Below are 25,233 nucleotides of genomic sequence, written 5' to 3' on the forward strand. Positions count from 1 at the left end.
GATAGCATTGAAATTATTCTTTCGCGAATCTTTAATCTTGATGTATTTCTTATGACAAGCGTATGTGGTATTTTGTGGTACTACGTTTACTGATTGCGAGAGTTACGGAAGGTAATCCAGTGTTCTGATTCTGTGCATGATCTTGTATAATAGTCGGCCACTAGTTCTAGATGCAAATTGGTTTTGATTTATGCACGTGTTGAATACTAACCCATTAAGCTGCGCGAACGAGTTGGTTATTAAGAACGTAACGCCAGCCAAATCTTGAAATCTTCTTTAAATGGCACGCGTCGCCGAAATGGATTTCGCGTATCATATTTAAGTTCAAGGTGTTTCGAAATTAGACTCTTTCAAAACAAACAAATGCCGCTATCAATAACAAGCAGCTCGTATATCGCACGCTCGTTCTGCCCGGTAAGCTCTTTCCATTAACGCCAGCTTGAGAAAGAATCGCCGAATCTGGCTTGAAATGTTAACTTCGATTAACGCCTAATCGGTTAGCAAGTTTCCAAGATCAACTCAGCAAAGTGTGACAGACGAGCCGACTAATGTTACTAAACTGAACAGCTTGCAGTATCGATTATTTCTAGCTGCCGTGACGAGTAAACAATACGTCGCGGAATCAAATTCCAAATTGCCGAGTGACTTTTTAGGGTATCGCACAGATACGCCGTGACGGGAATAAAGTTGCGCTCAGTCCGAAAATTCTCTATCCTTTCGTTCCGAGTATCTTAATTCATGTGCTCGGTGCGCCGCGTCTCGGAAAGTGCAGCCGAAGTGGCTCTTATTTTGCGAACATTACCACATCTTGTCGTCGCCGGGGAAATTTCCCGAGTAAATCCCCGCCGGAGTTGCTCGGTCGGCTCGTAAGAAGCAGAAGGAACGGAGTGTTGAGGGATGGAATGGGACAAGCGGGAGGGAGGCAGACAAGACTCCGAGAGCGGATGAGGTATCGTTTCGGATGCTCCAAAGTCCAAGTGGCTTACAAATCGCGAATTTCCGTTGCGCCGGCAGCATGTTCGCGTTTTCCGCGGATGCGAATGCGTGTCTAGGATTGTGTAGAGGAAGGGCGGAGGAGCCCTCTCTGCCCCCCCCCCTCCCCCTCTCCCCCCGCGCACTCGTTATCGCTGTCTCCGAATGGCGACGGGAGACCGCGAGCGGAGAAGAGAATACTTTGCGCAATGGAGATCTGAAAAGAAAAAATTCGACCGACAACGTATCGATAACCGTCGAGTCGCGAGAAACAGTTAATTAAAGGATTACCAGCCCTCCGAAAGTATGATTGAATAAACTTTGAGTACCCTCGGTGTTTCGAGCAGGCACATACAACGTCGACTAATTAATGAAACGTTTAGAATGAAAAGTAAAATGAAGAGAGTTATAGTAGATGAAATTTATAATTTGTAAAGTCTGCTTCATTAAGTATACAGTTTGATGTTTAAGGATTATAAATTTTATACGATATCGACTTCAATCGCCTAAAATATGTAGAAGAAAACGAAAATAACTAACGAAGGATAGGCAATATTTTATCTTTGCTGAATATTCATTGAATTGTATTTCAATACTGTTGCAAAACCATTAAAATTTACGACATTATACATTTGAAACTCATTTGTGTAAGCGAACTTTTACATAATTTCCCAAATATTCACGTCATCGGCGGAATTGAATGATAGACGCCAAATTAATTCCAGCAATCATTCACGGCGGTGAATTTTCCATTTGCTGGTGGCGATATGGTCTTAAGCCGTCCAAGTTGACAAAAATTCGGCACTTTTTCACACAATTTCGAGAAGCATAAAGAAGTCGCGCTATTTTTCCACGCGGGTATAACAGCCGTCGCGATGGAGGACATCGCGACGCGGTCTGAAAAATCGTGCACATTGATAGAATTAATCTTCCGCCGCGCCCGTCGACCGTCGTCGGCGCTTTTAATGCGAAGATATTCCTAACGGACGAACGCGAATACGGCGGGCATACAGCGTTATATATTATAACAATGCCGAGTATTTCCAGCCGCAAGCAAGCGAGCGAGACGGCCGTCGCGAAGAAACGCGAAAAGAACTGCAGCCAGCAGAAGAACTGTGGACGAAACTGGAGCCATCAAACAAGCGCGCACGGCGAGGAAAAGGATCTGCAGAGGAGAACTACGAGTGGTGGCGATTTTAAGGATCTGTCACATTCGTGATTCCTCGTCCTTTGCCCTGGAATTAACCCGTTAGACCGTACTTGAATATTTATCAGAAGTTCATTGGAATTTTTTGAGAACGATATCCCGGAAGAAAATATACAAGCACATTTCCAAAACTCGTCAACATGGCGTGCGCGAAAATATTTACAAAAATTATTTATTAAAATTAAAACACGTGTACTTTTTCACAACAAAACGTTGTCAATAAAATATAAGCTCCAATGGCGAATGTAAGACGGAAAGAAAAGAAAGTAGCAAGAAAGATAATGATTCCATGAGATACGGAAGAAAAGCGAGAAAGATAGGGAGAAAGTACAAATGAGCAATAAGAACACTCGTACTATCTTTATTGTTCGACATCCCAACCGAGGTAATATCTTTTGAAAGAGCGTTTATCTGGCGATGTCGCTGGCGAGATAAGGAGAAAATCTCGTTCTCGATGCCACATCGCTTGATCCCCGACTTGACAAGTTCCAGGTCGTTAATTGGCGAAGGGTGAAATGACTGACCAGGATGGAGAACGCTAATTGATCGCTCGAACGAAGGGAGAGCGAGGCGATTTAGCGCTTTTTCGCGACGAGCTAAGATCGGACGGCCGGTAAAAATAGATCGTCGTCGACAAAGGGGAGACCTTTATCCGTGGCCTGGCGATAGGGACGAGTTTACGGACTAGTTGTGTGCAATAAAGGGAATAGGGTTTCGCGTGACGAGGAGGAGGAGGAGCGCGAGCGCGCGCGTCGCGAAAAACGATGAAAAAGCTCCGGCTGGGATTTGAGCACGGCGCATAAAGGGTGCAATGAGAGGACGAGGAGCGCGAACAAGCGCTCCTGCCTACTGATCCGGACGAGGAGCCGGAAATGCGGACGGGATATATAAAAGAGACCTACGGCGTGCTATTTTGCGTGCCATCTTCTGAAATCGATAGTCGTTTATTTAATTTTGTTCTTACAAATGGGCTATTAAGGTCTTATATTGTCGCTCGATGCTCCAGAGAGGCACATGTGCCCTGGAACATTTAACAAATATACATCTGCAACATCAAGACCAACTTTAAGCGAAATTAGTTATGAATCGCCCGTATATTTCATAATTTTCAACATACTTTATTTATGATTATATCGACGCGCGATTGCTAATGTTAACGTATTTCTGATCGGTGATTTTTAAGCGCCGCTGTAAGAAGAAAAAACGCGTAGCGGCGGATCACTTGAAAAACGAATGATTTATATCTCGAATATAATGGTAACTCGTTTGGATTATCGCTAATCGTACCACTCGATGGCATAATCTGCGAAATCGATCAGCGCAATCTCCGACATATCGAATCTGGAGGTGTCACGGATGACACGTTTCTTCGCTGCAAAAAGTTGGACGTAAGTGGTGCCTACGAAAGGGGGTAAAAAAAAGCAGGGTGACAAGGTGGGGATAAGGGTTGCTAATAAAAAAAAGAACGGAATCCCTTGAATCGAAAGACGATGAGAGAGCGAGGGGAGGGGGGGGGGCGCTGCAATCAATCAAAGTTGCCCGAGAAAGACTAGAGATCGACACTAGCTCCTTCTTCCTGGATGCATCGGGGAAACCCGGATGGCAAGGACGTACGATCTCGCCCGTGCGATGACCCGCTTTCTCCCTTTAATCCCGAATAAAGCTTCGTTTGGGAGACGTTAAGGGCTAAGACCGACATTGGATAACACCTGATAAATACTCGATGCTTATTTCGAATTGGTTCGAGTAGTTTCGCGTAATGCAAATATTGCGTGCAATTAAAAAGATAACACGCGGCAGGTACATTGTCACGATGTTACAGCGCGCATCACGATTATCTATGATCCATTGTGATGAACGTTACAGTTGAAACTTTAACATTCACGGTAAGCGGAGGATAAAACCTTAGATAGCTTCAACGTTTAGCTTTTACGGTAAATTCACCTTGAGAATAATTCGACAGAAGGCCGTGCACGTGGCGAATCTTACTACAGCCACGTGCGGTTAATCATGAATATTGCATTGGATTCAGAAAATCACTCGGAAAATATACGAGAAAGAAAAAAAAAGCTTATCGTGCTTTTTTTTCGAAACGAGAAGTTACTACGATAAACGTAATTTACGCATCGCATTGCATTGCGCATGCGATTACATTACGCAATTGCAACTTGCCTTTATCGGTGCGCAAGGAACGCCAAAGCGTCGCCGACAGTCACGCCGATATTGCGGAACGATTAAGGATCCGGCAACCCTAACTCGAGTTAGGGCGAACGAAAGCCGGAGCTCCGCGGTCGCAAATCACAGATTCGCATCGCTCGGTTTCCCGATAGGTCACCACACCACCACACACCGCTACCACCCACAATTCAATCACATAAATATTGAGCGCGCGCGCTGCCAGCCTTGAGATTCCATTCAATAACGAGTGACCATACGAACGAGACTTGGCGACGCGCACCAGTCTGGAAATGTGAAACTTGTGTCAAAAAGTTCATCATTTCAGCTGGATGCGAAATATTTTTAGGGGCTTGGACATATACCGAGAGAGTGTTTAAATGTCTTACGTATTATTAGATAAGCAACAATGAATATAATCTTTACCATACATCAAAATTATAACATTTAAAAATTATTTATTAACTACTGCTCAATGGTACTTGTTGTACAAGATAAAAAAAATTAATAAAAGTAACGCAAAGTTAAGAATTCTTCGAATAATTAAGAAAGCTCGTGGAAATAAAATGTCGATTGCAACAGAACTGATCTGCTTGATTTTATTTTGCGACAGTACATTCTATTTCGCAAAATGAGGAACGACGAGTGAAAAATCAGGAAGTCCGTTGGAAAAGATGATACCTCGGATCTCTATTTCCATGTATTAGCATAATAATTGCGAGACTGCTTTCTGTCCGATTTAAGCTGATTCAAGCCTGCGTACGCCGCACATATACGAGGAAAGCTCCGGTTTCACGAGAAGCCGATCGTCGCGTCTCGAAAACGGATACGTCCGCGGTTTTTCGGCTGTTTTTGGGCTACCGGGCGGAAAAGAAGGTTACGACACGGAATTCGCCAGCTAACCCACTTGCCGGCTTCCAACCGGAGATGTAACCGGCATTGCAGTCGTCCTGCAGACTCACGACAGGACCGTAGCCGGAGAGGATTGGCAGGGGTAAAAGACGAAATTAATGTTAGGATCAATGTATTCAAGTGCAAAACCACCGATGTAAAATAAATTCTACGGGAGAAAACACCGTTGCACACATACACCGACGGTGTATTTAGATAAACATAAAATTTACGTAAAAATTGTATAATTTAAAGACCTAACTTCTGACTTGATTATCAAAAATAATTGTCGAATGAAAAATAAAACTTAATTCTTTGACCGTGCGCTGTAAATAGAAACATAGTTTTCTGCGGTACTTTGTCAGGTTCGATCATGCTGCATTGATATTGGAGAAATTGGACTGAAGTGGGACTTGAAGCTTCTTAAATACTGAGCGTGCCAGTTGCCTTATTTTCTCGAAATGCTCTCAGGCGTTGAGTAAGAAAAGTAGTTTTTCCTGCAATCGCAACGGGCGCCGACTGATGATAACCTATCAGTTCGGAGATAACCATATACGTTTATCATATTGGATTAGTGGAATATTACTGTTTAAGAGAATTAATCGCTCTCCCAACGTACCGGGAACTCCACGAGCGAGCGAGAAATATCACGTCCTAATTACCTATTGCATGCGAGACGTTCTTGCTCGAGAATAAAGAATCTCGGGAGTACGAGTGTGCATATATTTCTCAAATGCCAACGTAAATTCCACGACGCCAGCGATATTTATATACGTAATTGACGACATATTTTTTACGAGATTTTGTCTCATGGCTATCAATATTTTAGAGTCTGGCATGGTTTATAATAATATCATTTTCTCGATGTTTAACTAATGCTTAAATCAGATAAAATTAATAACAATTGCAGCTAAGCTATCGGTTCTATCAAATGTAGAAATAATAATGTAAACGATTATTGCGTTAATTTAACCGATAATCGAACCATATGTTAAGTTGTTTTTAAGTAAAACAATTTTTAGTAACGTCGAACTTGTTCAGTGAAATATTTAAAAAATTGTTTAAAAATATTCTCATGCACATTTCGATCATAAAAAGACAATTGATATATAACGGACACGATTTTTCGGACGATATTAATAGTTACTTTTGTCGTTAAGCGACGAAATTGCAACGCAATCAGGAAGTCATCAAATACCTTGATAAGCATGGAACGCGCTATTTGATACGAATTCAATGGCATCGAATCTCTCGCGAGGAATTGTAATCGTATGACATTTCTCAGAGTTAGTATGACAACGTCGTCCTACATTTTACCCTAAACTAAATGGACGCATTATTTTTTTTAAATCTCTACAACGGTTCGTAACCATAAAAAGAGGAATTTGTAAAAATCCAATAAAAAGATGAAGATACAACCGAAGTGGCGTACAATTTTGTCAATTTTTTTAGGACATGTTCATTTCGCCAATCGCTACGTTAGTAGCGCAGATGGTGATATATTTGTTTACTATGCAAAATAAAAATGCAATTGCTCGACGAGGAACTACGCAGTATGTAATAATTAACGCGATACAACGTGAAGATTGCAGTTATATTTTGCAAGTCCATATGTAATAATGAAATTGCATTCGCAACCGATAACGGGCACACACGTGGTTCACGAAAATACGTAAGAGTTACAAAATTTTAGAGTCAGCTGGGAACATTTGTGTACTTTTTACTGACGCGCGTCATGGAACGAAGTTTCCTTTGACGGCTGGCAGCAAACGAGAAGAAGAGGGAGAAGTAAAGTAAGATCTCAAGACGTCGTCGACGGCGACGACGACGACCACGACGCCGACGCCGACGATGACGACTACGTTGGGGGGGAAAAAGATTAAGACGAGCAGCGGAATCGTTATCAATGGTGTCAGGGTTCCGTTGGTTCGCTTTATCGCACAGCTATCCTAGTATCCGATCGAGAGAGAAAGAGAGGACCATTCGATTGTACTTACGCGGGCTTAAAGTCGGCCGCATGATTGTGGCGATGGTGGTTTGGCCGGTCCCGGCCCCCTCCCCCATAATCCATTGTTTCAGTGGTCGTTAATTGTTGTTAAGTGACACAGTAAAAATCGCATCCGATCAAAGAACGAGGTTGATAAGCCCCGCTCGTTGCCACTGCAACCGATTACACCGGCATCGATAAGGAGGCGCGTCGTTGATATAATTGCACATAGAAACGTACACGCACGATCTTTGGATTCTCGCTGAGATCCTCATTGTTAGTAAGACATAGAACGAAACGTAACAAATAACGAGAACGAAATTCTGCATTCTCAGTGGCACGCATAAGAATAAAGTGTAAAGTACATTTTGCCCACGTATCTTCATTAAGCTGAATTTTAATATTGTTCTTATTTTTGCGTATATTTGCTGTTAACACTCGTTTCATGTTAATATTATACTTTTAGAATTAATCTGTAATAAATGAAATTTAAAGAGCCTTTTAAATTTCTATCTGTTCATGATTTGTTTGGCAAAATTCTTGAAAATTTTTTAGAAGATTTCAGAATAAACATAATCCAAAAAATGTTTAATATAGATAAGACCGTTTTGCAAAGAATATCGTGAAAATTGCACTGTTTTTTTATAGTATTAAAAAATAGGACAGAAACGAGACAGAGATCAGGAATTATTGCTGCACGAACTTATAACGGATTAATGAATTTATATTACGAGCATATAAATAATTTGTACTGCTGCAAGCATGTAGATAATTTACATGTTGCTTCCATTTCTAGCTGTCTAAAAATATATTTTACAAACCGTTATTTCGTGACATACACTTGCGGTATTTTCGGCTGAAACATATTTTTACAATGCTTCTTAGCATGCAACGCGACACGTCTAAGCGCACCTGCTTGCTTTGATGGATTATCTCGACCGATAATACGTTTATCTAATGAAAATGCGAGACTAAGGTGCGTGCTTTTGTTACGTAACTTGGTTATTGAATACGTCCCTGGTTTACACTAGAAAATGAATTCTATCGATTAGAAATAGAAAAGAGAGTAATCGATTACACTATACTAGATTTTAATGAAACATTAAATCTTTCCAAATTTTAGCATGGCACTCGAGACATTTATATCTGTGTGAAATTGATAAATTAATGAAGTATCAGTTAATACTTTCTGGACATTAAAACGTTACATAATGATAAAACATTAAATCACATGTACACTAATTATGTATAAAACAGAATGATATAATATATAATTCTCTCTGAGAGATGTCAATATCCAATTGCAGAAAAGCGCTCAATGAGTTAAATTCATTGAATTCTTTCTTATACCAAATTAAACCTACAGCTTTTCGCATTGAATTAAATTTGTCCCTTTTTTATTACGGGCAGTAAAAATCTTTCAAATATGTACCCAATTGTCTTCTTATCAATCTTCATCGCTTATTGCGAAAAGCTGTATGGTAACGGCTTTTGCAGATACGAAATTCGTCGATCGTTCTGTATGTGTGTGTGCGCGTGTGTGTCAGCCGATTTTTCCATGTCTCGATTAGCCTGCCTTTATTTTTCCTGCCTTTCGAAAAAAAGCAATAATCGTCCTAGCGAACGAGAGGCACTCTCGAAATCGGCTTGCCCAAGCGGGTACTCGTTCGTAACAGTTAGGAGGATTCGACGTCGACGAGCCGGGCGTCGCGACGCCGCGTGGGCGTCGGGGGCATCCATCATGCCCAGCGCGTGAATTACCACCGTTGCTCCCAACCCAACCTAAGAGATTTCCGAAGAAGGAGGTGGCGGTTGGATGGAAAGCGGGACGAGACTAAAGGAACGGAGAGAAGCCAGAGGAGGAAAGAGGCTGTCCAAACTCGACCCCGCGAGTAGTTGTCTTGCAAACGACGACGAGTCCTCCTCTCCTCGTTCCTCTTCCTCTTCTTACAAGCTCTCTTTTATCCCACTTCCGCTTTCTGCTCCTTATTCATTGTATGTGTGTGTGTGTGTGTGTGTGTGTGTACGCGTGTATGTATATGTCGGTTTAAAGAAAAACCGAAGATTTCTGACCTCGGGAGGGTGAAGTTTAGGCGCGAGTCATCCGAGTATAATTGAGGAGCGAACCCCGCGAGTCGCCGGGATGAATTTTCTTGTATGAAAGTTGTACAACCAGATTAATCGCTCGATCATATTTTATCATAACTCGCATTTAAAATGAACCGTATGAAGCTGTACAAATTTAAGAATACCCGTTTCAAGTTATATTTAAAGTATTTGAGAGGAACTTGCGACACATACCAACTTTTCTCTCTTTCTTTCTGTCCTATCTTTTTTTCTTTACCTATCGCCTCCCCCCTCATCTTTCTGTTTATAAGCTAAGAATAATTTCCAAAGGAATGACTCGTAACTTTAGCCCGGGTCAGTCACGCCGACAGTGACGAATAATGGATATTCTGTCGACGAGAGAAGGAAGAGAGAAAGAGGGACATAGAGACGGTGCGAGACGGAGGTCTCCCGCGATAAATTCGCGCTATATTTTTCACGGTGGAACCATCTCGTGCTTCCACGTCCTCATAACCGGCACAAATTGCGCAAAAATACTGCCACGTATAAATTGCGGCGAAATCGGCGCGCGCGCCGACAAGTCCGGGAATCTCCCGGATCTAATTTGAGCGAAAGCCTTTCCCGTTCCTCTGTGACCGCGTCGTCCCTTTCCTTATATCGTACACGTATCCAACGGACGAGTCTCTAGGTACATTTTTAACCCTTCTATTACTGCCAGGGAAGATTACGAAATTACTCCGCAGCGGATCCTTCCGCCGTATCCTAATCTTAACTAAGTAATTTTAATCTAGGTATTTATTTTAATCTATTTTTTATATTCGTTCTTTTTATACTTTCGTGGATTTTACTGTAAATTTAGAAAAATGTTACATACAATTTTCACTTTTGTTTAAACATCGTAAGTAAGGATATTGAGGCAATACAAATTATTTAGTTATAGAGTTAAAATGTGCGACATTTTCTGACGATAAAATTCCGTGGATAAAATGTCAGTGCATTTAGATTTTCGGGAATTGCCGTAGTTTGCCTAAAAGGGAAACTTCGGAGAATAAGCAGCGATCAATTATCTGCACCTATCACAGAGAACTTTCGAACTTTCCGAATTGGGGTATCTACCCCGTTTTTCTATTTGCCGATATTTCAGCCGCGATAAAGAGATCGGGGCATGGTCTAGACTGGCCGAGTCGATAAAGGAATCTATTACCGCCGAAAGAGGGAAGAGGAGGGAGGAAAAGGGAATCCGGAGATGTGCTACTGACTCTGTGGAATCTCTCAGAATTTTTCAGCTCTCCTGGCTATTACAATATAGCGTTTCTTTATCTACACGGAGATGCCGCGAGTACCAGAAGAGGGGTTGGACCCCTCCGCCGTTCGTTTCCGCTGGAGATTGGTAGTTTTTCTCGGACTTTATTGGTAGCGCATCGCCCGAATACAGCGAACGTTAATATTGACCGCCTTTTTTCGATAGTGCCCGTCGCGAAATCACGAAATTGAATTTATGATATACAGTGACGGAAGAGACGAACGGCCGCGAGTATTTCGGATTAAATCCTGCGAGAGCTCGTCCCGAGACGACTGTCTTCCTCGTTCCGAGAAAGTCGATATCGCAGCGAGAAGAGATGTGGAGAGTAGAAATTGCACACTTCAACGGAATTTCTAAATATTGCAATTTTATTCTTGATATCCTACTCGGAAAAAGCTATCTCATATTATTGCAAGGATTTATTTTACGTTGCAAAAGGTTAGAGCGGCTAAAAATATGAATTAGCTCATTCAAGAACTTTTTCAATAAATACCTATTAAAGCTGGAAGACTTTATTAATAAATATTTCTATTATTATAGACGGTTTCTGCAGTTATAACTCTGCGACGCGAATTGTCAAATTTTGAAATCTCGTTTGAAAATGACAGGCCGCGCAAGATATCGCTCGTTTCGCTTAAAAAAAAACACACGTTACTTCTTCTATTTTAGCGCATTTACGAAAGTCCCGATCGTCTCACCGACTGCGCCGCGAAGCACCATGTTAATATTTGATGTGAAGGAAACGCACTTGGTGAGAGCGATATATTTTGCGATTTGTACGTACAACTCATGCGAATGTGAGTTTTCCAAAAGAAGACCTCGAGGGCTCCGAATCGCGTATCGTCCGCTGCGAGTCTGCGAATCGGTGAGGCGAGACGGCCTTTCCTCCTATCTCGCAGCAAGGAAATGGAGAGGAAACTGATTGGAGCTGTTAACGTAAATACACGAATGGATGTACGCGATCGGAAATCGGGATTAGTGAATTGGCTCACTGTTTCTCCCTTATACCTCCCTATGGGAGATAGTGCTCTCCGCGCGCCTCTCTCCCTCCCACCCTCTTTCTCATCGTCCTTACTCCAGAAACCATCGTTTCGCCTTCCCGATCTTCGCCGCTCTATCTCGATATCTTCTTCGTTTTCTCCCTCTCCAGCTCCCTTCCGGCTCACCACCGACCAAATTGAGCGCTCGTACGCCGTTCGATCCTGCATTTGGCCGGCAGTCTGGATTTCTGATTTGAGTGCTTGCAATTTTCGGACGGTAGAATCCGCTTTATGCCGTTCGCACGTTCGAACTGCCGGTCTCTATGCGAATTAATCGGACTCTCTCTCTCTCTCTCTCCTCGTTGTCGCGGTAATTCGCGCGCTCGCAATTTGCCCCTGCTTCTTCGCCATCGACGGGAAGATATTATCACATTAACGCCGTCGTTTTCCATAGCAAAGAGAAATCATTTGAGGACATGAATACAAATTTTCGATGTAATCGAAAATGATTATCAACATTTGCATGTGTAGTAATCACAATAAGCATTATTACGCTCTTGATAACTAGACGTGCGCGACATATTATTTCGTATGTGTAATTAAAGTGAGAAGAGGGCATGATCAAAGGGAAGACAAATAACATTTCCTTCCGCTTAATTAATGTATGAGATTTTATAAGTACGCACGTGTAGAGAAAAAGATTGACGCTCATTTGAGATTCAAAAATAATTACAAAGTAGAAAAATGAAAGATCCTTTTGATGTAAAAGCGAAGTCTTGTTGCGCTAAGACTTGTAACGGATCACCTTTACGTCAGCACGAAACGAGTGTCCTGGCTAAAGTGCATACAGGTAGGCGGTGCGTGGGTGTATATGTGTGTACATACGTGTGGCTATAAGCAAGTGCACACTCGATCCTTCTTCGATCGTTCGGCAAATGCTTTTTACGAAATTGGACTCGTCAATGGAATTGAATTAATGTATACCAAGAGAGAGAGAGAGGAAGAGAGAGAGAGTTATACGCGCGGATTGGTGGGATGGTCTTGTTGGCAGTCTTCTTGGATGTGATCGGCTCTCGGTCACCATCTAATCACCTGAGAGCACAAACGTCGTCATCGATGTAAAACGATACTGCTTCTTTGGCGAGCCGCGTTTTTCCTTTATGCTTACAATTGTTGCCAAACTTGGCGTTGACAGCTTTTATTCGTAAACATGGATATGATTATGGAATTCGTTAAATCAAGTCGAACCAAGTTGGATCATATAATATGACGGTGTTGTTAATTTCCAAGATTAAAATTAAATTAATTATTTATTTAATTAATAGTGAGCGCAATATTGTAATTATTTTAATAAAAAAGAACGACAGATTTCAAATTTTCATTGCAATTCGTTTGTTGAATTACGCTGAGGCAAGTTCAAAACTCGAGTTCGCCGTACTAAGAACCGAGATCAAAGGAAAGAAAATCTCTCTATTGCTTTGCTAAAGGACTGTCTCTATTCAATAAAATTTATTTTGCCTATTTGCAAGGAAAAAGTTCAAACAATTAAATTAATCAATTTTTGATATTGTAATTAAATGCACGAAGCATCGTATGATTTACTGTTAAACACCCAATCTTAAATTCCTGGTTAATTACTTGCTCAGGTCAAATTGGCGGAATCCTGCTGTTAAGATTAATAATTTTAGATCTATCAATTTCTCCCTCATGTACATTCTTCGGTAAAGTTAAAATGTATTATTGTTATCTCGAGTCTTGATTACGAGGTTGCTTTACTGTGCGATAAAAATCATTGTATAAGATACACTCCGCGGTCTTGGCTTATCCGCAAACCACAACTTTGGTACCCACGTCCTTCCGATAAGAAAGACTTTCAGAAGCGTAAGATACATGACAAGATAAAAACCACGTCCGTAAAAATTGATGTAGGGCTTTGTTTCCTTCCGCGATTATACTATCTATAAACATTCGCTATCTATAATTGTTTCCCGTCATGCACGTATTAAAAACTTTATTACGAATATGAGATATCCCGTATAAGTTAAGGATAAATATATTTCTGGAGTCACTGTATATATTTTCGGACTTTTCTCATAAAAATTCTTTGTGCTATAGTACTAGCATTTGAATCTTAATTTGGATTTATTCGAAACTATCGTTGACATTTTTTATACTATCAATATATGATTAGACAATGTCTACTTTTTACTATAAATTTTACATTATTTAATTTCTTTCATATAATTTAATATAAATTTTCATTCTCTAATTTGCGCTCTTATATTTTCCTAACTTTCTACTTCATGACTCCTGTGTAATTTCCCTCACAGATTTCCTATTTCTTTCCGTACGCTCGATGGTACGAAGTGACGCATGCAGATCGCGAAATGCGAGTGCATGTCGAATCATTGAGCGGGCGCATCCTCGAAGCTCGGCGATCGAGACAAATTGTTCGTTCAGGCCGGACCTGGTTCCTTTCTGTCCACGCGCGCATTAAGAATTAAAGCTTCCGTGCTTGTAGTTACCTAACGATCGTGATTTATTATTCAAACTGTCCCTTTCCTTGGCCACCGCCGCCAATCATCATCGCAAATTCCCTGTGACGAGCGATCGCCCGCTCGTTTCCGCGTTCCCCGTATCGGAAAGGCCATTTGCAATCTGTCGAAACCGAGATGTAATTGATCGCCGGCAAGAATGCCGTCCTCGTTCCACAGGCGCATTGTACGCGTCGCCGATATTATGCATCCAAACCAAAATTCGATAAAGGTTCCTTTTTCAGGGGCAAGTTTAGAGGTCTTTATCATATAATAAATTATGCGAACCTTAATAGTGTTGATAAAACAAAGCGTAAACGAAATATAAGTGCCATCACTACAAATCATTGATACATTCAGCTATGTTTCTTGTTAAGATTATTTATTTTTACCACAATAGATTTAAAGTAGATAAATTTATACGCTTGCGTACGCGTTGGTTTAATGACTGTATAAATGTTAATAAAATCTTTGCAACTTATTAAATCGTCACCAATATCCCCGTTCCACGAGATAAGCTACTTTAACGACAAATTTCCAAGACACATAAAATTTCGCGTTTAATGCTGGTGCTGGATTGCCGCCGTTGTTTGCCCAGATGCTCAGTGCCCTAGCGACCTTGAATTGAAGACTTACGGAGTAATCGCGCTCGCCGACGTCTCGTCTTTTCGCTGATTTCGACGTTTCTTATCACGCGTATTCTAGCTCACGATGCGCTAGCGAATATCATACAAGTACGAGAAGGACGAGATTACGCTCCATATATTGCGCGTTATACAGTCCATTCGGACGCGAGATAACCGCTCTTCTCTTGCCCTCATCTAGACGATGGCGCACGGTCATCTCCATCGCGTTCTTTTCGCTCTTAGACGACGAAGGCCGTTTCCACGCGGTTTATAGAGATTTTGGACGAAAGTGCCGGGGCTTTATCGACGGCCGAGAATCGCAGTCGAAACCCGAAGAGAAAGAGAGAGAGGGAGGAGGGGGGGGGGAGAGAGAGAGAGAGAGAGAGAGAGAGAGAGAGAGAGAGAGAGAGAGAGAGAGAGAGAGAGAACACGGAGCTCGTTCTGCGCTCTTGCCTTGCGTAAGATCGACAAAGTGATCTCTATCTTGAAACTCAGTCAAGCAATCTCGATAGAACATCTCCTTCACTAAAGGACATTCAGTTATGAATACAGATGGTAAATTTAATTAAACGCTAATCGACATTGAAAAGCTCTAGTTGTACTTTGCATAATTCTAATTAATACCAGGAGAATGGTGACGATGTTTCTTGATGAATACCAGCATTTTATCTGATTCTCAGCTCTTTTAGTTTTTATCAGAGCTTTGAAACTTTCTAGATTTTAACGAAATAGGGAGAATGACCGGCTTTCAATTTTATTTCAGTATTTTTCTAAACACACCGTCGCCATAAATATTTCTGTTAGAGATTTACGCCTAGAATAATCACACATTGTAGCGAGATTACTTTGCAAACAGCCAGTGTTGTTTTTTTAAATAACAATATTTGGGTTTAAATCGTCGCTTTTATCGTAACGAGTGTGCGACTGCTGCTTAAGACGTTACAATTTTACAAATCTGCCGGCGTAATCTCTCGCGAGAGCTCGGCTGGACGGAAAAATCAGAATGTTGGCGCCGAAAATGTCTTCATCTTCGAAGCATAGCACCGATAAAGGCGGGTAGATGATGGGGTTATAAACTCCCGCCGTATAGTCCGCGACTGCACGACTGAAATGGCTGATCGTCCCATCGGAGGGGTAGTCCCCCGAGCGCGAGTCTCTCACGCGGGGGTTAAAGGCGAAAGGAGTCTGGCGCTGGCGATCGTAAAAGCATCCCGTCGGCGCGATACCCCCCGACAGCTTCTCGAGAACTTGTCGATAAATACTTTCGTCTTTCCGGATATTCAGAAGTCCGGCGAGACGATCGGTCAAGTTTGAAAAGAGTGTTGGGCAGTAAAGGCGGGAAAGCACTAAGCCGCGATAAGAATAACGAGGAGCGTGGGAACTTAATATATTCGCGGAATACATCTATGACCAGCTAATTCGGCGAGCTTATCAAAACCGGAAGCCAGCGGGGCGAGACAATGGGACAGATTTCGCCGACACCGGTCCGTTAAGCTTTATTCCGTCTGTTATACGGTCATTCGGACTGCAGTGTTACGACGCATCAACAACACAAGCGAAACTTATATGCTACACACTATCCGATGGATGTGGGTCTCTTTTTTCGCGGAGTGATATTGAAAGGGACATGTTGTGGGTGGAAGCAACGAACGCGATATGCGTCATGAAGGCGAGCTATTTCTTTCTGGCAGTAAAGAATACATCGCTTACATTTCCACGTTATAAATTTTTAGATGTTAAAGCGTCCGGTGCACATGTCAGATGTCCAAGTAAATTGAACGTAGCAGCTGGATGATAAATATCTCGCAATTTTATGACTTGCCAAAATGTCATAAAGCATTATAAAAATTAACTATTCATATAATAGCTTCAGGTATATGTATGGACAGGTACAAGACGTCCATGTTTTTTTTTTATAAAGAAATGTCTAGATATATTCACGATGCGGTTAAAAGTCTCCGTGTTCGATGGCCCCCAACATTATATCGTCAGAGAAAATGGATTTTTATGATTATTTCTGTCCATTTGAAGACTAACAATCTGCGACTCTGTTTTAGGAGGGCGACTTAACGAAACGATAAAATGCCGTGGCGCGAGTTTGAGAAAGTTCTTCGAAGTACTTCGCGTCAACTTCCGCCTGTCTCGTTCGCGATATAACGGCCGTTTTAAAGAAGCCATTTTTATTTATCACGCCGTCTTCTGCGTGTATGTATTTCGTCTGAAAGCATCCTTCGGCGCGCGCTCGTCTCGCCGATTCGCGCATCGGGAGACGAAGACGAAAGGAAATTGTTATCGCTTCGCGACGCGGGCACTGTCGTATTAGGGTAGAAGCTTTCCGAAATTTTTCGGAAGATCCGGCTACTATACCCGTAGCGCGATTCAATTTGCCTAATGAAGAAGGCAGGAGGAACGACGAGGGACTATAAAGCGCGGCTACTATGATTCACTCTTCACGAATTGATTTTTTCGTCTAGTATTCTCGTATTCTCCCACATACATACGGACAATAAAGATGGCATAGATGCTATCTCGCGCTGTGCGAAAGACAGAGATGACTACTGTATGTAACAAGACAAGCTCTCCATATAATTTAGACGCAGAGGTGCATTTAGGTCCGTATCGGCTTGGGACACAATTTCAACAATCCTAATCGATTTACAGTTGTATTATTGCTCCAATGTCGAATACCAAATCTCCCGGCACCAATATTTCTCCTCCGTTGTTCTGCAACGCCAGGGATTGTTCGATACTATGTTATTTTTAAAAAAATTTTATTTATAAAACGACGTAAGATAATGAAATCAGTTATTTAGCAAGACTCTTATTTGACATGTAATGCGCGACTAAAGAACTTTCTCTCTCTTCCACGTTGCTGTCTTACTATATAAATTATGTTATTATTTTTGTTCACAGAATTCTATACGTCACAACTTGTCGCTGCACAGCAGGTTCATGCGGGTGCAGAACGAAGGAACCGGCAAGAGTTCCTGGTGGATGATCAATCGCGACGCCAAGCCGGGCAAATCCGCCCGTCGCAGGTAAGTCCGGATTGCCAACAATTTGCCTCTCGTTTTGCTTTTCTGTCTCCCTTGATCGCGGACTGCCACGAGCGCTGTGCGTATCGTATTTGTTGCGCAGAGCTACTACTATGGAGAGCACCGGAAGTTTAGAGAAACGACGGGGTCGTTCGAAGAAGTACGCCGACGCTGTGAGGAACGGGGGACTCCTAGCTGAGCCCACGTCCAGTCCCAGCAGCAGCGTCGGAGAGGGTCTAGACCTGTTCCCGGATAGCCCCTTGCCGCCCGCCAGCGGATTCCAGCTCTCCTCTGACTTCCGGTACAATAGAGCTTTAATATTTTCGCTTTAAAGTAGGATACGAAATTTGCAAAACACGAACGTTTCTAGTCGATAAGCTACTTTGAACTGCGTGCCCCATTTCAATGGACTGTCATACATCAAGTCATACATCAAGTATCAAAACTGACCGAATCAATCTTTTTTTTATTTTCGAGAGAATTTGTTATTTGTATTAGTTACAGGAAGTTTTAATAGCTTGGCAACGTGCGACCAAACGACTAGTGTAGAGTTAGATATTATTACGTACAAATTCATGTTAAAAAGAGACGTTATATATTGTGCAAAATTAGAAAGCTAAGTTATCGATCTCGAGAAGCCGCCTTGGGCGAAATAAATAATTTTTATTATTCAAGTCCTCGCGCTTCAAGTAACGCTTCTTCCTGTGGCCGATTGAGTCCTATCCCGGCGGTTCTCGGGGAATCAGATTGGACACCAACCTATACATCTTCTTACAGCCCGGAACAACAACTAGGTACATATCTAACGATAATCTCGCTTTCTCCAATCTCTTTCTCGCTCCCTTTCCTCTTGTGTGTCTTGATATTTCTAGAATTTTTCTCCACTATCTTACATTAGCATCTCAACCCTTCGACCGATCTGGATCAACTTTTGCATAGTTACCTATGAAACCTGGACATCCCACTCCTTCCCCCTGATTTCACCCCCTTGACATATTGTGATAATTAGATATAAGAAGTCCGGGCAACGCCAGGTAGTTTAAACCAATATATTATAAAGTTGTACCTTCTATGTTAAAGTTGTACCTTTTATGTTATATGTACAAGCTGCAAGTTATATTACTGTATAATTGATTTAAGTTGTACTACATATAAATACGGCTATAACAATTAGATGATTCGTTAATTGAGAAACTGGAGATAAAATAAACTTTTTGCCATGCAGCTATATGTCAGATAAGCACGATTAATACGTGACGCATCGTGTTCGACAGCAGATACGATCCTAGCAGGCAACCTGGCCGAGACGATGAAGCTGGAACCCTACCAAATCTACCAGACATCACCGCCGGCCAGTCACCAGCAGCAAACGGGCCCGCCGCCGCCTTACTACGAAGCGCAGTACCAGAGGAACAACGGCCTACGCACTTCGTCGTCCGCATCCTATGGCCTGCCACCTACTCCGCAGTCGGCCAATCAGCAAAGATGCCCGATTCACGGACTGCAGCCGTGCGCCTGTCAGATGGTGAGTCCGAAATTTTTGGCGGATTTTTCGCGCGAGAATACCACAACTCTTCACAAAGGAGGACGTCAGCGTTTTTATGTTGCGCATGTTCGGCCTGGCAATGTTGCAAAATCAATAAGGATCGCGATATATGTTTTACACAAACGTGCATATACACGCACACAGAAAGGGAGAGAGACAAATGTACACACGAAATGTCTATGCTTCTGTATGGTTTAGAGAGAAAGGATAACGTTAGCCGCGACGATGGCCAAAGTGATTAATGGATATCATTTTTCAAAATAAATTGTTTCGTAAGATTGATTATATTATATATACGGCCTAATCGAAAAATTATTATCGAAGGAGTTGAGGAATCTTTTCTTCATGGAAATTGAGCTCGTTATTTTCCACGACGCCGATATTTTTACAACAATATTTTTGTTGTCTTGTGTGAAAAGATTTGCGACGGTGCGATGGAAGCTTATTTACATTTTATTATTGAAACTGGCTTAAAAAAGCATCATACGCTTATGGAATTGTATTGGAACGTATTTTCGATAACGGTACAAATGCAAATATATTTGGGCCAAATTCAGGACAATCTGTCTAATTGATCAATTTTCACGAGAATGAATTTACTAAGATTAAATTATGCTAAAATTTACTTACTTTTATTTCTATTAATTAGAATTAATTATTTTATTGCTACGTGATATATGCGTATCATATCTTTTTCAACAGAATGCACGTATTCGTCCTAAAATAGGACAGAGAGATATGAAGAATAGACAAATATAGAAAACTGATATGTATTTATACGAGGAAGAATATAAATAGTACTATATTTCACAACGCGAATAGCCATAGAAACATATTTACATTTCATTTGTAAATCATTATTGATCAATAATATTTGTATTTGTACATGTAATAAATTACATGCTGCAAGAGATTATGTGCAAACACAAATTGCCGCGATCACGCTTTTACCGTACTTTCCCTTTGCAAATTCGAAAATTAGAACCTGAGCCCCGGTATGTCACCATCCGGCATGTCACCGTCGTACCAGCAGAGCGAGCCCAGTCCTACGACACTAAGCAGCAATCAACAGCAAACGCTGCAATACATGATTCAGACGCAACAGCGTCAGCAACAGCAGCAACAGCAGCAGCAGCAACAACAGCAGCAGCCGCCGCAACATCAACCGCAACATCAACCGCAACATCAACCGCAACATCAACCGCGACATCAACCGCGACATCAGCCGCAACATCAGCCGCAGCATCAGCCGCAGCATCAGCCGCAGCATCAACCGCAGCATCAGTCGCAGCATCAGCCGGCACAAACTGGACCAGCCGGTCCTAGTCCGCCCAACACGCCGACATCCTGTCCCATAGTGGCTAGCACTATGATGGGTCAACTGATGGGTGCGCTCAATTCCAACATCGATGATCTTACCAGCCAAGATGATCTTAACAACATCGAGGCGATGCACGGCGGCTTCAACTGCAACGTTGAGGAAGTAAGTCTGATCGTGCTCTGTCTGTTACTATCGATGTTCATGTAGCTACGTCTATTGCTGCTAATGCCGTCACCGAGGGGGAAACCGCTGAGGGTATTGTGGTGTACAGATTTGTGGCATTTTTTGGGTATTAGTTTGATAAAATAAGATAAAGTAATGCCCACTGGGCATTAGTGGACATTGGTGTACAAGATTTTGGTCAGCGGTTTCCCCCTCGGCCGTCACTAATAAGTTTCCAAGCGACTTGCAGAACTTTTAAGAAAACCATTTCTCGTCCGCGCTAGTAGTTTTGTTTTCGAGATTTTCTTGAATTAAACATTTGTAAAAAATGAAATATAAATACGATTCTTAGCTATTAAAATCCATATCCCGAGTGTCACGCAAAGTATTAATTCTTATCCGTGGAATTTGTTTCATTTGCCAAGAATATATAGTAGTAACTTTTATATGCGCAAATATATATATATGTACTTTATAGATAAATGTATCGATTTCAATAACGAAGACCAAAGTTTGCGGACATCTTGTTAGACAATAGCTTAAGAAAATAATTCTAGTTAAAATTCCGCGGAAAGTTCGAGAAATTCACGTTACCGGATAAGGATTGCCTCAAGAGGGAAACGTTGCTTCGTAAAATATAAACGCGCGATTCGACACGTAAATTGCAGGTAATTAGGCACGAGCTGTCGATGGAGGGCACGCTGGACTTTAACTTCCAGCAGGGAGTGATGGGCACCGTGCAGGTCAGCGATGGCAATGTCGTTGGCCAGAATGGCGGCATCGTCTGCCAGAACGTTATCGGCACGACGACCGGGAACGCGCCGGGCGTCTACGCGAGCACGAATGCGGCAACCCCCGCCGCGACCCCCTCGTGGGTTCACTAGCAGTTAACCCCCCTGCCCTCGACACCCCCGTCGTCCTTGCCGATGCCGCTGTTGTCCGACGGATCGCTGGATAACTTCTGCGGGACGACCGAAGGGCAGCTCATCGGTGAGTTCCTTGAGTTTCAATTTCTTCATTTTTCAAGTTAGCGCTTGTAATCACAATTATCATGTGCCGAGACGAAACGTCGATAGATTAAATCGCGCAGGCGTTGGTCACCCGCATTTCCACCCGGGGGCAAAGATCGTGTTTGTTTCTTAGGGAAAGATTATAGAAGAATCATGAACTTAACCATAATTCGGTGATAATAGATTTAAGCAGAATTTAATTTATAACGACTCTACGTAAGGTCATTCGTGTAAGGTTTTCTTAAAAAAAAACTTGATAAATTTTTTACATTCGTTACTTTTCTTCCGAAACTAATGATAAAAGAAATTCGCCACTGTGGATTAATTTCTAGGTAATAGCTTCGCTTAAATACATTACGTAATCGTGAAATAAAGGAAGGACGTAAATCTATGTCATCCATCTGTTAGATGTTAGAGCCCGCGAATCGATATATCATTCTCGCGTGGCTGATTAATCATCCGGAAGTTCGTTCAGGATCTTTCGCGAACTTTCTCTCACGTCGCGTTTTCGATCATGGAAGTATGAAGGGAGGAAGATATCCGGCGGATGCAAGAGGGAATGGAGGGCAGAGGGAGCGGGTCATTGATTGCCCCCTCGTGCACGCAAAATAATATTTGCATACTCGTGTCATAACAGTGCTCAGCCGTATGGTATTTAATAAATCGCTTCGACGTTTTGTGCCTCCGTCCCCCGATCCTCTCGGCCCCCCGTACCCCCGCCTTCCGCCATTTCGTACGTGCCGACACATTCATATAGCGGCAACCCGTGTTCCGACGGTGTTTTGTGCGAAATCGCTATTGACTTGGACGCGATAACAATTACATCGCCGCGGGCCGCGAATTTTATGGAAAGCCTTAACACAATATTGCTGATCGCGATCACACGAAAACAGTCGCATTTTGTTTGACGAAGAAGCGACGAGCAATTATGCGTTCGCGAAAAAACACTCGCGCGGGGCCTCGATTTTTCTCGCCGAGGACCGAGCGGCACGCGTTTTCGTCTCGCAACGCTTGACGAATAAACGCGAGTTCTCCATTTCCATGACGTACACTTGTGTCCAAATGTAAATTTCGTAGTAGATAAGACAAGAAAATGTAATTGACGGGCCCACCGGTCCACGGCCCGAGCAGCGTATTGATAATAGCTAGTGGACAATACTTCGGAGAAGAATAGCCTAATTCTTAGCGTTTAGAAGAGAGTTACGAGTTATCTATATATTACGAAGAACTGTATAGAAGTGTAATTGGAAAACTGGTTTCTGGAAATAAAATTAGCGGATGGAAAATATCAAGAGTCTACCTGTGTTTTTAATACAACTCACACATTAGAAAATAAAGTTGTTTTAAAAAGTCAAGCTGAAGTTACAGTTCACGAATATGGCTCGCGACCGTTCATGGGACAATAATCCCTTCTACGTCATTTCCCAGAGTATTTCGTTTACGGCGTGCTCAAATATTCACGTCGCTTTGCAACGACCTTGGACAATTTACACGAAATTACACTGGCAATCGCGTCCATATAATGCGATCTGTCTCTTTCTGCAACGGAGTGTTCCGCGCGCGCGAAGCTTGCGGTAGCAAATTAAAACGCGTATTCACGTTCTTTACGCCGACGCCTTTTTCCACACCTCGCGCTCACTCTTTCGATCACGGAGGAGGACGAGGTAGAGATATAACGTGATTTCTCGGAGAAAATCGTTTTCGCTTTTAGTATATCGCGACAAAGCGACTAAAATAACTGCTACTTCGCTACCGGTGCCTTTTAATCTTTAATACACGCACAGAAGTGCGATGTAATTATAGCTTCATCCTACCATTACGTCGTCGTTCTTGTCGCGGTCGTCATTGTCGTTGTAACGCTAATGGGGATAAAAATGTCGTACGAATGCACGGATAAACGTTCGACGATATTAATCATACGCTAGTAATCGTGTTCTAGCGTGTGCCTTCCGGTGGCCAATTGCAACTCGCTGGATGTTGGCTTCCTCTGTGCAATCGGCGCAGTTGCGTGATCGACGCCAATAATGTTTTTCGAGTGTCACAAAAGGAAACGTCGAAATGAAGCGAGTAATCGCCCACAATTCGTTCCCCCGTAACGGTTCGCGAATCGCCACGTTGCATTCGTCTCTTTAACAATTAAAAAAAAAAGATTAAAGTTAGCAAAATAAAAATTAAGTTACACCAACACGGAAAGATGTAACTTAAGGGGATGCTGGAGTGATTCTGCACTTTCGCACCTTTTGCACTTAAAACTGTCTGTTTCGTGGAAAGATTTGTGTAATACACAAATTAAATGGCACGTGTACAGATGATCGAAAGCAGCTTGCTATTCCGGCTAAATTAGAGAACAATATGGCATCACTGAAACTAAGTTTGTAAGTCTAATAAAAAATAATAGTGAGCAACACACATACTACATGTACTGTATGTATGTGTTGCTCACTATTATTTCTTATTAGATTTACAAACTTAGTTTCAGTGATGCCATATTGTTCTTTCATTTGGCCGGAATAGCGAGCTGCTTTCGATCTGTACACGTAAACCATTTAATTTGTATATTACACAAATGTTTTCACGAACTGACAGTTTTTAGGTTAGAATGGTGCAAAAGTGCAGAATCACTCCAGCATCCCCTTAAGAGGTCGATAAAATTAATAAAACAGATTTCATGCGGAATTTAATACGAGCGGTTACTCGCTTGCGCTCGCATTTTCACATCGTTCGCGCGATCGTCAACTACGGCCGATCCCGTTCGCGTCACCCGCCGATTTTTCTTGATCTTGCACACGATCGCCGAGCAAGCAGCAGAGCGCACAGCGGCGAGCAGACAGCGAGAAAAAATGACGCGAGCGTTTGGCCACGCGAGCGGCTCATTTTTTCCTCCCTCCAGGACAACCTCTTTTGGCGATTGCACTCGCATGACAGCCTACTTTGTTGTCCCTACGGGCGCGGATATTATTTACACGGCGGAATATCGGCCCGAGAGAGATATTAGCTTTCAGAAAAATATTTTTCAGAGCGGCGAACGCGCACGAGCGACGAAAAAATACCGCCCCCGGGCTTACGCCCCGGTATATTAACGCCTCCGGCCGTTTCAGTAGTTTGTTGTGCGTATGAAACCGGTATGCACACCGATCTCCGTTAGTTCCGAGGGGGGATCGATGTCTTTTTGTTTCTCTTCCTTCCTCCCTTTCTCTCGCACCCTCTCTTTCCCTCTCTCTTTTTTTTCGTCCGACTGTATATCCATTTACCGTCTGGCGGAAAGGGCATAAATTCGAGGGTTTGGATAAAACCGATACCGCCGCAGCGAGCGAAGCGCAACGCGACGCGTAAGAAACGCGCTCGGAGGCACGGACGTTTCAACGCGGCGGCAGCGGCAGCGGCAGCGGCGGCGGCGGCGGCGGCGGCGGCGGCAGC

The 25,233-nt window shown here is 42.5% G+C and overlaps 1 protein-coding gene across 2 annotated transcripts in view; it reads left to right on the plus strand.

Moving 5' to 3' along the window:
* Positions 1-25,233, plus strand: part of LOC105568396 (forkhead box protein O) — a 186,644-nt gene that overhangs the window by 111,655 nt on the left and 49,756 nt on the right. Inside the window, exons 2-7 of one of the 2 annotated variants that reach the window (XR_001009432.1) lie at positions 17,656-17,780; positions 17,881-18,078; positions 18,453-18,571; positions 19,052-19,302; positions 20,306-20,806; positions 21,475-21,796. Coding sequence is in view for 1 of the 2 variants with exons in the window: in XM_012024044.1 (XP_011879434.1) it covers positions 17,656-17,780; positions 17,881-18,078; positions 18,453-18,571; positions 19,052-19,302; positions 20,306-20,806; positions 21,475-21,690 (1,410 nt within the window). In the remaining variant the exon portion in view is untranslated. Of the gene's footprint in view, positions 1-17,655; positions 17,781-17,880; positions 18,079-18,452; positions 18,572-19,051; positions 19,303-20,305; positions 20,807-21,474; positions 23,103-25,233 lie in introns of those variants that run through there. The other variant, XM_012024044.1, reaches the window with a different exon arrangement.

Source organism: Vollenhovia emeryi, unplaced genomic scaffold (genome assembly GCF_000949405.1).
Source record: "Vollenhovia emeryi isolate VEMERY1.0 unplaced genomic scaffold, V.emery_V1.0 DF939129.1, whole genome shotgun sequence".
NCBI classification, from domain to species: Eukaryota; Metazoa; Arthropoda; class Insecta; order Hymenoptera; family Formicidae; genus Vollenhovia; species Vollenhovia emeryi.